Here is a 14,685-nt window from a genome sequence, read left to right as displayed (position 1 = left end):
TGAGCACATAGAAAAATAGAATAGAATGGCTAAGCTAAGAACAGCTGAAGAAGTGAAGACAGATGCCACAGGAGAAGCACTAAACAATGAAAAGAGAGATGCTTCAATTGTGGTTTGGACATGGCCTGGTTTTTAAGTGACATCAAAGAGAAAATGATTAGACGGCAATGTAAGCAATCTTTTTATCACCTAAAAAAGAAAATGTCCACAGATTTGGTTGATTTTGTCCTTTTGACACAAATAACCTTTTGTAGACTAAAAAGTAAGTAGGAGTGCTTTTACCTTCCACCATGTTGATAAAAATGTAACTCGGAAGCAATCAATAGCGACATTAAAAGTCATTACAATTATGAGAGTTACCTACCTCCCAGCCTTAAGATTAGATCCTTTTTGTCAGAACCACTGTATGTGTCATCAGTGGACGTTTAAGTTAACTTGTTTTTATCATATGTCCAGTTGTTTTGGTTGTCAGGAAAACTGCATGTACTTTATTTTATTAGGAGAAGGACCAGTATTGTATCTGTTATAGTGATAATAACTAACCTTATTGTATACTTTACTGTATGAATGTTCATATGTTATTAAATCACGTGCTCTTATTGGAGATCTTGGTCACTGATGCCCCCCTCAGGTTGTTTTTGGTAACTGCTGTTACTGTATTGGTGTTCATGCTGAAGTACAGTCGGTTTGACAATGGAATTGTAAAAATTTTATGATTTTTGTCAAACGCAAATTTAAAGTCTCCTGTAGGCTTTCTTGTCTGTCCTGTGTTCCTCACTTCTGTCATGTTGACGTCCTCCACAGGTGTGGCAGGTTCCTGAGAATGGCCTCGTCACCTCCATGTCTGAGCCAGTAGTGGTGCTGGAAGGACACTCCAAGCGAGTTGGCATCATCACATGGCACCCAACAGCACGCAATGTCCTTCTTAGTGCTGGTGAGATTCCCCTCTGTGCCCTTACACCTACAATACAAGGCTGCTGGAGGGATTTTTTTATACTTGCTGAAATTCAATGTTTACACTAATCTTCAAGTCATAATATAATGTCATGATAACAGTAGCCTCAAAGACTAAACACTAGATCAAAAGAACTTTTTTTTTTTGTGTTCCCGCTCAATTTGACTTCTTTCTGTCGCCAGGTTGTGACAACCAGATCATCATCTGGAACGTGGGCACAGGTGAGGCTATGATCAACCTGGAGGACATGCATCCTGACGTCATTTACAATGTCACCTGGAACCGCAACGGCAGCCTCATCTGCACCGCCTGCAAGGACAAGACCATCCGTGTCATCGACCCCCGTAAGGAGGAGATAATTGCTGTAAGAAGTTTTCAAAGAATTTTTTTGTTGTATTCACATTTTTTTATATTCAATTATATCGAATATATCTTTTTGTGAAAAATAAATATGAATCTGCAGTAGGTGGGATCACAATGGGAGGGAGATTGCTTTATCCTTGAATAAAACAGCTGCAGCAGCTTCACATTTATTTTCTGAATCTCACCCCCTGTGGAGAGTCCAGTGAAAACATTAAGTTGAAGTGAAGTTGAAATATTTAATTTAAGAGTTGTCTAAAGTTAGAGTTTACAAATGATTTACAGGTAGATAATAAACAGAGCAGTCAAATAGAAGTATATAAACAGAAAATCACTTAGTAAAAACAATGACCCAGATTAGAAGATGAGTTCAGAATTTAGACATTCATAAAAAAGAGTCTGAGAAAACACATTTTTAAGATTTGCTGTTTATAAGCTGATTCTGCATCAACCAGCTCCATTTCTTCAGACATCATCTGATACACTTACTGATTAAAGGTGTGTTTCAGTAAATAGTGACTCGTGCTGACCTTTTTAACTTTACTTCACAGGAGAAGGAGAAGGCACACGAGGGTGCTCGACCCATGAGGGCCATTTTCCTGTCCGATGGGAACGTCCTCACCACAGGTTTCAGCCGCATGAGTGAGAGACAGCTTGCCCTCTGGAACGTAGTAAGATGCTTCATGTTTTTCTCATAGCACTACATGAGTTCACTGATTGTGTTCTACACTGTTGTAATTATTCAATATTCAACAAGCACGCATAGTTCAGACCTTCATTTCCACCACAGTACTTCAAGTGAAACAGTACACACATGTTAAGAATATATAACATATTCACAACTTTGTTACTGTGGAATCTGCTTTATCATTCACCATTCTTAGTCTCACATTTCTGTTTCCCTTGCCTCTCTGATTTCTCTTTATACTTTAATTTCCAGCAAAACATGGAGGAGGCCATGGCTGTTAATGAGATGGACACTAGCAATGGAGTTCTCTTGCCCTTCTATGACCCAGACACCAATGTCGTTTACCTTTGTGGGAAGGTAAGTCCGAAGACCTCAGCAGCCAAATCAATCACGTGTGATCTCCACATATAAAAATACACAAATAAAACATTTCTCTATTTCTTGGGGGGTTTACAGGGTGACAGTAGCATCCGCTACTTTGAAATTACGGATGAGGCTCCATATGTTCACTTCCTCAGCACCTTCGCCACTAAGGAACCTCAGAGGGGCATGGGCTACATGCCCAAGAGGGGTCTTGATGTCAATAAGTGTGAAATTGCAAGGTAACCCTTGTCTCTGAAGCATTTAGAGCTTTTACTTCTACTGTGAAGTTCCTAGTATCGCCACTGGGAGGCAGAATATAATCACTAAACTCGGTCGGGACAGTCTGTTCCCTTTTGTTGTCTCATAATGCATGTAATTCTGGGTAACGGGTTTGAATTGTGTCTTGCCAGATTCTATAAACTGCATGAAAGGAAGTGTGAGCCTATCGTGATGACTGTACCTAGAAAGGTAAGTCCTCATTCTTGGCAGTCACTTTGGACACTAAACCTCTAATCAGCTTGTTTTATCTCAGGCTGTGAGGTTCCATCATATAGCATGCAGGTTAACAGTGTTTTCCTAACATCTCAGCACTCTTTCCCTTTCAGTCTGACCTGTTCCAGGACGACTTGTACCCTGACACAGCTGGACCAGACCCGGCCCTGGAGGCTGAGGAGTGGTTTGAGGGCAAGAATGGAGACCCCATCCTAATCTCCCTCAAGAACGGCTACGTTCCGGGCAAAAACCGCGAGTTCAAGGTGGTCAAAAAGAACATTTTGGACAACAAGGGGACCAAGAATTCAGAGAACTCAAGCCCTGCCAACAAGTCTGCCTCTCCAACTCCATCGATTGTGAGTATTTGATTTTTCTAAGTTGTCTAGAGTGTATCATAAATGTGGCATTACATTAGGAGGGTTGAATCGAGGGCAACTGGACTTGGTTGTAGTTGTAACCAAGTCCAACTGCGACCAGCCTTGACCTGGGTGACTGAAAATCTTCAGACATTAAACAGACTTTTGCCTACTAGGAGTAAAGGGAATATCCTCTGATATGGACCACACCATCTGTTTAGATATTGATTTAAAGACTGTGGACTGTGTGATATCAGGGAAATCATGTCAGTTTTTTCCAGTTGATGTACTTCATAGATGACTCTGGTGGTGGTTTACAGTTTTTATTTAGACAAATAACTGTTTAAGAACAAATTTTATCTACAATGATTAAGATATTAGACATTAAACAGTAAATACTGACAGATTTCAGAGGACATGAGTCTCCTGAGTCTGTCCCCATGACTCCCACCTGTGTCTCTATTCTGGTCTCGTTCTCTTTTTAGCGAGCAGTGTTAGGCAGACAGATTAAAGATGCAGTGCAGATCACTGGCTGTCTTCGTGAGGTGGTTTGTAGATGTTTCACAAACTGAGGGGTCCACTGCTGCAGTGGGCGCCTGCTGCTGCTGGGCGTCGTGCCGTACCTCACCCACAACACAACCACCCGCCTGCGACCCAGCCCATGTGTCTCTCTACAGTTCTGCTCTATAATCATAGCTCAGTGGGCTCCAGTGCAGCCTGCTGGTGAAACATGTTAACCCTCAGAGTACCAGGCCCTGCCACATGGCGTTTACATTGTAGTCCCTGACTGTTTTTGTGGCTCTATGTAGGTCATGTTCCCCACTTGTCCAAAACTAACCACATTCCCATCAGCCTCAGCTGTACTTTGTCTTGTAATAATTAGTAAATGTTAGCATGCTGACATGCTAAACAATGATTATGAACATGGTAAAGATTATATCTGCATGTTCATATCAGCATTTAGCTTAATACAGCCTCCCAGAGCTGCTGGCATGGCTGTAGACTCATGACACAGGTGGTGTTTTTTGCACTGTGCCGACTTGCCTTGTGCTCAGACAGCACACCGCCGCTGTTGAATTCTCGGCGCCGCTGCACACGTATGCACACGCACAAAAAACGATTGGTTTTCTATCACTTTTGCGTGTCATATCAATGATGTAATGTCACTGTGTGGATCATTAACCTTGTTGCAGTGTGCTCCCTGGTTATAGTTAGTGAACTATCAGCTTCTACCTGCTCAGATCTCAGTCAGCAGCAGGAGATGAGGAGAGCAGCAGGGGAATCTAGCGCACATAGTTTGTATGTGCGCTAGAACTGATAACTACAAAAATAAACCATTATTATTATTTATCTTTTATTTTTTGTTCCAACAGCTCAGGTCGACTGAACAACAGAAAATACCTCTTTTTGTGTAGCATACATGTTGTTTTGTATGAATTATTATTTATAATTTCATATTACTTTAACAATTCAGGAACGTCCAAGAAGCAACATGTTGTTTGAGCACTTTTTTGCATTGTCAATTTGAAATAATGTTTTGTTTTTGAATGAAGGGGTGGATATTAATTTTTTTTTTTTTTTTATCGGATTAATCGAAAAAATCAGTTGCAGCCCTATTATTTTTCTAAATGTTCTTAGTGTTGCTAGGTTACTGACACACAGCACCACTGCTACAAACATTTCAGGGGGAAACACTGACTTAGAGTTAGATTTGACATTAGTGTAAATTCTGACTGTAGTTGTTTGCACTGTTCAAATATGCCAAAAAGTCCAAACTTGTCCCTTGTGTCTCCCACAGAAATCTGAAGCCAAGCTGGAAGAGATCTTGAAAGAAATCAAATCCCTCAAGGACCTGGTCAGCAGTCAGGAGAAGCGAATCATCAAACTTGAAGAGCAAATGTCTAAAATTGCCATTTAAGGACCCTTTACTCGACCCCCGCTACAATTCAGGACGTTCCATTGGCTGGACGGTGGGTGGGACCAGTCACTGCCTATCTCAATGACAGTGTTTCGTCTGAGGCCTGCCTAGCAACGATCCCTAGCAACATTCCAGATGAACTTTTTCTTAGCCAGCCCCCAATCCTCAGTTTAACACAGGTGGAATAAGAAGGACGTGTGGCAAATTTAGCAGAAAATGTTCTTGCTTTTTGGTGACAAAGGACTCCCCCCCCCCCCCCCCCCCCCCCTCCTTTTTATTCTGTGGCAGTCATTTTTTATTTTGTCTACTTGTATAAAAAGTTCTTACATATTCCTTTTCATTTTAGCAAAATTGACAAGAAAATTCCAATTTGAACAGTCCCAATTTACTGTTGTATTCCCAAATATTTTTAAGTAGGTCTCGACGTTTAATGTTAACATACCCCCAAAATGATTATGTTGGAAAAATTTGTTTACAGCTCCTGGACAGTATTTCTTTCTCTCTGTCTTTTTGTGGGAATATTTAAAATGCAAACAGGGAAGCTCAGTGTAGTCTCTCGAGGAGGGATTTCATTACAATTTTGCTATGAATTAAAATAAGTTAATTGGATAGTTATCAAAAGATCGACGTCTCCTCTTCTAGAGGAAATAAACTCTTAAAAAACACATTTAGCTGCCACAGTCCACATCAAGCACTCAAATGACAATTCTTGCTATCTGTGTTGAAGCTGCAGAAACCAGCACCTGCTTTCTGGCATTTCTTTTCATTCCCACTGCTTCCCGTCATTCTGACACTCTACTGACAGTGGACACAATAATCCACGTAAAACATGCATTCCTTTCAATTGCGCTTTAACACGCACTGTGTGCTCTTTTTTTTTTTCTTCTTTCTTTTTCTTTTTTTTGGAAAACGACAAACACATTCCACAAATCTCATCGGCATTTCTTGGTGTGTGTGTTGTGTGGGGGGTGGGTGGGTGTTCCTACAACGTTCTTTGTTTTGTCAACACTCTACTGTAGTGACTCACTTACACTTGGTTGGTTTTTATTACAACATTTACGTGCTGCCCAAGGAAAAACCAACTGGATTTTCAAACTTTTCTGCAGCTCTGCTTTGTTTTTGTGAGAGGTTCAGTCACCAACCTCAGCGTTTGTTGTGCACTGGCTCGCTCAACACACAGGTGTAGTCAAGTGTAGTGGGATTATTTTGTGTCACTGGTCCGCTTTGCGTTACAGATCATCTCCAGCTCAGATCTTTATTCTCTGTACAAAGATAACAGTAATCGATAAATGACACCAAGTAATCACACGTCGACTTGACTGGATTTAAAACCGTCTAGTGGTAAAACTTGCTACAGAAACTGTTCATGACAGACCTTAAAGGCCTAGATTGTGTGAATATGTGCCTCATGTCTTTGGCCTGTTGGGTATCTGTCACTTTGGATTTTCCTGCTTTGTTTCTTATGGGGAGGGAAATGGGGGTGGGGTGATGAAATGGACTCACAGCAGAACGTCCAAGACTTGCCTCTAACTTGGATGAATTGAATAGTTGGGTTATTGCTTCACTGTTAATTTTAGCCTGTTTCTTGTTCCAGCTGTGCTTATATCCCTCTTAGCACATCCACTTCTTGGGTTTTTTAATGGTTTTTTTCTCAGATGTCCCCTTTTCAGTATAGTTATCACAAAAACAAGAAACCATTGGATTGTCCAATCTGAGCTGTCTTGCTACGATAAAAGCTCTATTTTCTTGATGTTTTTTCGATCTGTTTCCCAGTGGGAAGCTGAGACGGGTAATGGTTCAGTCTGTTGTTTGCCTTCAATGTTTGTTACCACTGTAAAGACCTGAAAGTGCCATAGAGGTGACCATGGAAGTGTTTGTAGAGGACTGTTGTGTGAGTAGTTTGATTTGTGTAGTAAATGGAAGATTTGATAGGTGCCCAGATTTGAAACCACTTTAAGGTGCTACAGCTATTGCAGACACTAAGTTCAAAGGACTCGGGTTGACATCGTGAAGTCCTGCCAACACATCTCACAATCTGCCAGGCAGCGTTATTGATCAGGATTTGTTAGAGGCATTGCGCCCACAGACATCTTGACACTCCACCTTGGTACGGGTATTCAAGCCATTTTTAAAAAGATGATGTCAAACTAAGAAGCCGTCAGTCATCTTGACTTCAAAAGCAGCGAGTCAACTAGAATATTAGTGAAAGAAATCTAGGGTGTGACAGAAATGTCGTTCTGAATTATACTGCCCTATCATGTATATCAGACTGCCACTCTATGGATTCTTTATTGCACTGTTGGCACACGAGCTAAGTTTTGAGGAGTAGTGAATAGCGATCCAAAGGGACATTGTAGGTTGGAGAAATGTGCAGTTGAAAGATAGATGTATGTTTGTAATTAAGGTCTAGAGTGAAAGCTGTGTAAATAACATGACCATATTTTCTGTTGTTTTTTTTAAATTCTTTTTGTGGTTGTGCTGAAGAGGGTATTTGTATGGGAGGTGGGTTTTAAATGTTTCTCCTTGTCTGTGTTCCCTGCACCTTGCCATAATGCATCATCAGAAAAGCAGAAGCCTCTTGTTGTTATTGGAGGTCGTATGAATATCAAGAAAGAAAATCAGAAGAAAACAAACCAGGATGAAGCCTCACGTGGAGGTCTGCTCAGCATTTTTGTTCATTATTCTTGCTTCAAGTATCAAACATTGATTATAAGAAATTAATAAAGAATTTTTAAAATGGGCTTATTGTGTAGTTTTGAATTGACAAATGTTTGTGGTGGAGGTTTTTTTTTGTATTCTGCCATACAGCCTGCAGTCAACGCTGCCTTTTTAAGGAAAGCCATGGTTTGGAAGAACGACATATCTGAATCTGCACTCCAGGAGAAGTGCTCATTACAGCACAGAAGCCTGAAAATGTTTGAAGGAGAATGAAGCTGGCACTGTCCAATATTTTCTTTTCAGCAAACCTCACGGAAAGAGCAAAACTAACAATGTATGAGTCTGTCTCTCAGTGCTTTACACCGTCCCTGTCCTGTGTCAACCTCACATGTTCCCTCAGAGATTTAACGCTTTAAAAATCAAGTATTTAGTTGCATTAAAACTAATTTCCTAATTAAACAGCCAGACACTCAAGTTTTCAGAAAGCAAAATTTGCAATGACTGGTGCATTTTAGGGACTATTTTCAGTAGTGTGTTAATACACATTAGATTGTGAATAGTCTCAGCAGCAGGCTGGGTTATGTGGGATCGACTGGAAATAAACTCTGATGGTCCTGTTTGTTGATGAAAGAACGTCATCCAGTATAACTGTGTGTGACTCAGACTACACCTGTTAGTAGCATGTTCTTTGTTGCTTTTGGTGTTTTCATTGAATTTACTGACAGGAAAAAAGGTCAAGTTACACTGTTCTGAAAATGTAACATGAATCCTTTGTGCTGATTATTGCCACATTAATACATAACTATACATCATTAAAAAGCTGTGGAGCATAACATGTCCCATAGTGTAAATTTAAGGTGACATGATACTTTGAACATTATTGTGACTCATTGGTTTATTGCATTTATTCACAGGGCAGCTGTTGTGTTTGAATCAAAAATGTCCTAACACACTATTTCAGTACTATGTGTCAAAGGTTGTAACACTTGATGACAAGTATGAGTTGCAGCATCCAGAAACAAAGAACTGCTGGGAGTCACGAAGCTATTTGATGTGCTGTAATGGCAATTACAACAATGTGTGAAGCACTTTAATCATGCTGTGCATATATTAATGTGTGTGAAGAATCTCTCCATCTAGTTTTCAATATGGCCTCTAGAGATGGGGAATAATTTGCAAAGCTGTGGAGAAGAAAGGTTTAAAGAAAATGACACTTCAAACATTTTTAAAACATACTTTACTTTTAGGTCCTCTAGTTGCGTTAATTACCACCTTAATTCACTGACCTACTATAAAATCAACATTTCAACATTTCACACCAACTGTCAAAACAGCTCTTGCCTGGATTAGTCTGTCTGAATAAAATCAGAGAGGAGGGTGAGCTGAGTTGATGAGTTGCCTTAAATAGATTTCCTTCATCTTTAGAGACACATCCAGAGATAAGTGCTGTTGAAAAGACCATGAAGTTTATATGTTCGCTCTGTACATATGTTTTGGGATGAGAGGCTTGCTTTCTCCCTGCACTGGTCTTGTATTCCCTGTACTCACAGGCTGTAATCAAAGCAACTTAATTAGAGAGGGCTCAGTGGGAGGCAGAGCAGTCTTGGGACTCGCCCCGCCAAGGACAGAAATACCCCATTCCCTAAAACATGGGACTGATGTACCAACTTTAATGTGAGTTTTTAAGTAGAAAACTCAGGTTTAATAAGTCAAGCTTTAAATGAATCAATACAAAATCTTGTAAATTACACTTTTATTTCAAATTGAAACCCTTTAAAGAGGCATCTATGTAAGTTTAGTGTTGATCTATGTACAAGAAAATAATAACATACAGTGTCACTTCTGCATGACTGTTCTCTCTGTAATTATTAAAGTAAATGTAAAGGGTTTTTTTGTTTTTTTTAAAAGTCCAATCCTAAATGGCTGCCTCTCAAGGGCAGGAGGATGAAGATGGAGGATGGGAGGCAGAGAAAGAGGGAGGAGAAGCTGAAAATAGAGGGATGGACATCATTTTGCAGCCAGCAGACTTTTTAGAGCCGGATAAAAAAACACTCAGTATAACTTAGCAGGGAGGGCGAATGCTTGGAAACTCCTTTTCACTCTTACTTTCCTCTTACTTTCTTGTTGTTCTGTCTCCCCCCTTTTTCCCTTCTCTGTCCTCTGCACTCTGCCGTGCTGTTGTAAGATAAACTCAGGATAACTCAAGACTCTGTAAGTATATTTTTACCTTTGTTTTATATGTGTGTTTTACATTGTATGATCAACATAGTTCAAATTGTTAATATTTTTAATTCTGCTATACCCTTTTGCTCCAGTTATCCAGTTGTAGAAAGTAATAAAGTATATTGCTCAGGTACTTAAGTACAATCTGGAGCTATATTTTCTATTACTTTATGTTTAATATTGTACTTTTTACTGCACTATATTTAACTGACAGCTATCATTACTGGTTACTGTGATGATTTAGATTTTACTTATAGAATATTACCTGTTTACCTGATTACCTGTTAAAAAAGTAACAATTCAACAATACATAAAGTAGTTTATAATAGTTACACATGCAACTGTAATAATGATGAAATCATGATATATAATAATCTAAGTCTTGCAGGGGACCCTTTTCAGCAGAGTGAGCACTTTTGCTACTTTTAAGTACATTTAATTAATAATACTTGTACATCTTTACTTCAGTTTATTAAGCTTTGTTTAAGTATTTTACTTTGTGACAACTTTTACCTGTGGCTGGGCAATATGTTGATATTATAGGTATTTGGTTGAAGATATCAATATATTTGATTTTGTTCATATCACCCAGCCATGCTAAACGTACATCCCTTTTCAAGTTTTAAGATTTTTTAAAATTCTAAATTCTCAATATAGTTCACGGAGTGTAAAAAGTGAATGTTTTATGTAAGGATATATTTTGGGATGATGTAACCTCAGCAAATCATCTTATCTGGACAAACACTTAAAAGGAAAAAAAGAGTAACTTTATTCTGAAATGTAGCTGACACCTCAGTATTTCTAAAGTGACATTTTGCCAAATTTGAGTAAATATGTATAAAATGATGCCGAAGATATCTACTGTAGTACATTTAAAAACATTAACATTATAAAGAAGGTACCTTGGATGGATTCATTGCATATCTGGTGTCTGCATGGCCTTCAGTTGAAGGTAATGTGGACCCACAGGTGACATACTGGAAATGTAATTATGGCTGTAAATAATTATGGGGATTCAAAGGGTAATGCAGTCCTATAGCTGTACATCCAAGGCTGAAGACCCAGCCTACCATCTGGTCCAGCAGGATATATAATGCACTTCATGTTTGACCACACAAGGAGGGAGTTTCACACTGCACACTGTAAATCAGAGGAGCAGCAGGTTCACCATAGCATGATGCCTGATTAGAAGCTCGTCTTCACAGTGAAGCACCATGCAATTACACACACATTTTTAAATGGGAACAGACTGAGCTCTGCACCAAAGCTTACTGTTTTACTTTGTTCAGTCTTAACTTCACATTGACAGGAAGAGTAGAAATATGGAGAGAAATAATAATAGTAGGAAATATTTGGATGGGAGGTTTATTTAGTCAGTTGTACTGTCAGTAAATGTAGGTTTCTCTGGAAGCAGAAATATCTCCATCAGGTTTGGGCTGATGTGGGCTGGTGCACAGCAGTTGCTGCCCAGTGTAAATATAGAGGCCACAGCCGCAGGTCTCCCACGCCTCTGTGCACCCTCTGCAATATAGCTTCCTCCTGGCTTTGGTGTGGTGGATGGGTGGCCTCCCTCTACTTTACAAATTATAAGGCCTTCAGCACCAAACTCACTGTCTCCACCCCAAATAAGTAATGGCTACTCTGCTGCCTGCTAAAATAGATCTGGTGTAAGACAAGGAATGGAAGAAAACCTTAGAAAAACCTGAGTCAAGATGGACGCTGTAGTTACATTACAGATGGAAACAGCCCTTAAAAACACAGTTTTATTTTAGTGTAGTGGTTCCCAATGTGAGGTTCGGCACCCACCAGGGAGTCACAGCCTGAGGTGTCACAAGATCATGATGAAAAACAGGAAGAAAAAATGTTTCTGTTCATAAAAGTTGATTCTTGATATCAATAGTCTGACAATAGAAAGAAAAGCCACATTGGCAGCTCTGTGAGTCTGCATGCCACAGCTGGACATTGCGCTTTGAGTTGTATAAATGGTGTTTAGCAGGTATAATAATCATATTCACCATTTTATGTTGTTATCTAATGTCAGTAGGTATTTGGTCATAAATACATTAAAAAGTAAGGAGGAGAAGTTTTTACAATTTATAGTGGTCAAGACACTTAAAACCTCATGGACCTCAGACCCTCATAGTGGCACAAGAGGAAAAGACACAGGATCACAGACATCATTAGGATTAAACATGTCTGTGCCAGTTCATTCAGTAAGATGCTGAATATTTCACTGGATTGGTGAAAACGTTGATATTTGTATCAGATCTCATGGCAATCCATTCAGTAAAAATATTTCAATACACTTACAGAGCCACATGTCTGTTCATAAGTTGATGCCATATGGGTAAAACCTTAACTTATTATTTTATCTGAGGTGTATTTAAATTGATCTTTTTTTTCAATCAAATTTAACAATGAAACCACTCAAGAAGACAAATCCTTCTTAAGTTGAACAGCTCACAGCCCAAAAAGTTGGGAAACGCTGTTAGAGGATCCCTAGAAGATCAATGCTTAGTAATACTTCCCTTTTTTAAATTCAACTTTTAAATGAGTTTTCTGTTGTTTTGTTGTTGCAGGATCTAGTAGGGAGGATGAAGTCCCGCTTGGTTTTTCACATCACCTGTGTGACCCTGCTGTCACTCTGCTGTACTGTGTGTCACTCCACTCCTCTGTTCCATAACACCACCATGGATGGCAGTGGTGATGCAGAGCTGGAACTCCTTTTCCCGACTTCTTTCTCCACCCGAGCACCTGTTCAAGTCACCGCTGCCACTGGTGCTCCCAGCCTCACCAACACCATCACCACCACCATGATCCGCCTGAAGGACTTTGTCCTGAGCAGAGTGGTCGACTTCCTGCAGGAGCATCTACTAATCATCATTGTCGTGACCTCCCTTCTCATCGTCATGGTCTTCATCATCTGCTGCGCCTCTGCCATGAGCCACAAGCGCAAGCTGGAGGCCTACAAGCCCCCTGCTCAACCATCCAGGAAGTATATGGCAGACAAAACTGCAGGGAGCAAGAATTCAAGTGACACCCAGGAGAGGCCGTACGCTGTTGACCACGTCAAGAGAGTCCAGACTCAGAGCATGGCCTCCCCCAAGAACCTGCGCCTGCCCTCGAAGGCTCTGGTGGGAGAGAGGGGGAGAGACGTCAGGTCTTCACCTCGCCAGGAGGTCAGGAAGGTCAGGGAGGCAGAGGAGGTGGAAAAGCGGAGAGAAGAGCCCAAGCACAAAGAGAAGCACAGAGAGGAGGTGCATCAGAGCTCCAGTCCCAGCACCAGCTCTAGTAAGCCCGTCTGCACCTGCCATCTTAAAAAGGCCCACCACTAGAGGAGGGTCAAGGCTGCTTTTGACATAAAAGGTGAAAACGCATGAAATAAAAAGAGAATCAGACAGGTTCGTTATTTCATCTCACACGGGCAAAATATATCAAAATGTCATTAAAATGACAATTTTTTACAACTGGAAATATATTAAAATGAAGCTTGTTTGAAAAAAAAAACTTCTTTAAGAGCAAACTCAAAAATTAATGAAAATGTGAGCCACTACCTGTTGCTTAATCCAAAGTAATTGTATAACTAAACGGAATAGATGACGTGACTAGAAACCAAAGATTCAGTTGTGATGATGCACAAATCAAACGTGTGTCTCAAAGTTTGAAATTCATACAGAGATTAACAAGCCAGTACTTATCACTGGCAGATGTGGACAAACAGACGGCCCATCCCTTTGAATGCTGGTCGCCTTCCAGTTTGTCCTCATGTACCTTATAATGTGTTTTACATTCAGTTTTTATCATTACTGTCAAGTCTCAACATCCTGATATCATACCACTGTGTTGCTGATGTAGCATCGCTCAGTAAAATACATGTTTTTCTTACAATTACATATTACAATATTTTTGAGAAGAAAGACAAGAAAAAGTCATTTAAGATGTTAAAACTTTGGGCAGCTTGTAGGTATTTTATTTCTCAGGCTCGGCAAATAAAAATGAAAGAAAATATTAATTCTTCGTGTGTTCTCATCACATCTTTGTATTACTTTATATGCCTGCCAAGACAGAGGAATCTCCTCCGTTCATCCTGCTGTATGAATGATGAAATCTTTCTGGTCAGAACATGGTGAAGAGCTTTGAGCTCAATCAGTCTGAAGTTCAGATCAAAATCTTTGGTGCTGTAAATAAGCAAAGTGAGATGCCAGTAAACTCCAGCTGTTGGACTTCAGTACTTTAACAGTAAACATTTCTTTATATTTACTTTCATACTCATTTTGTTTTGTGTTTGCATTGTTATTTTATTGTATTTTGCTTTTATACCCTAACCCAAAATCTTTACACCAAAAAATATTATAGGCTATCTATTTAAGTATCAATTTGTCTAAATGTTTATTCTTGGTTCATAAAAATGGCCAAAATATTCTGGACTTAATTTGTTGTTTGCTGTAAACACTTTGTGAATCTGGGTTTTTTTTTTTTTTAGTAATAGGCAACTTATGTATACGGTAAATTATACTTTTATTGCATATAATGTTATTTTTTCTCTGATCTGAAGTCAAAAACATGAGTATCAGGATAGGGATTTTAACTGGTGGCTAAATATTACTTTAAAATGATCTGTCATATTTATCTGACATGATTAGACTTCAAATTCAGGTTACACTGGAGAAGA

The 14,685-nt window shown here is 39.6% G+C and overlaps 2 protein-coding genes across 3 annotated transcripts in view; both read left to right on the top strand.

The window, feature by feature from the left end:
* LOC128364460 (coronin-1C-A) overlaps positions 1-7,873 on the top strand; it is a 33,792-nt gene extending 25,919 nt beyond the window's left edge. For both annotated transcript variants that reach the window (XM_053324985.1, XM_053324986.1), the window contains exons 4-11: positions 805-934; positions 1,138-1,319; positions 1,867-1,986; positions 2,256-2,360; positions 2,460-2,605; positions 2,777-2,834; positions 2,972-3,214; positions 5,013-7,873. In XM_053324985.1, coding sequence (XP_053180960.1) covers positions 805-934; positions 1,138-1,319; positions 1,867-1,986; positions 2,256-2,360; positions 2,460-2,605; positions 2,777-2,834; positions 2,972-3,214; positions 5,013-5,132 — 1,104 coding nt within the window. In that variant the 3' untranslated portion in view covers positions 5,133-7,873. The remainder of the gene's footprint in view (positions 1-804; positions 935-1,137; positions 1,320-1,866; positions 1,987-2,255; positions 2,361-2,459; positions 2,606-2,776; positions 2,835-2,971; positions 3,215-5,012) is intronic.
* Positions 7,874-12,607: 4,734 nt separating this feature from the next.
* tmem119a (transmembrane protein 119a) lies at positions 12,608-13,348 on the top strand. The gene has a single exon (XM_053325993.1). The coding sequence runs from the start codon at positions 12,608-12,610 to the stop codon at positions 13,346-13,348; it is 741 nt and encodes a 246-aa protein (XP_053181968.1).
* The last annotated feature ends 1,337 nt before the right edge of the window (positions 13,349-14,685 follow it).

This window comes from Scomber japonicus, chromosome 9, assembly GCF_027409825.1.
Source record: "Scomber japonicus isolate fScoJap1 chromosome 9, fScoJap1.pri, whole genome shotgun sequence".
Classification (NCBI taxonomy): domain Eukaryota; kingdom Metazoa; phylum Chordata; class Actinopteri; order Scombriformes; family Scombridae; genus Scomber; species Scomber japonicus.
Note: the sequence above shows the minus strand (reverse complement) of the source record. Positions and strands in the feature narration are given on the sequence as shown.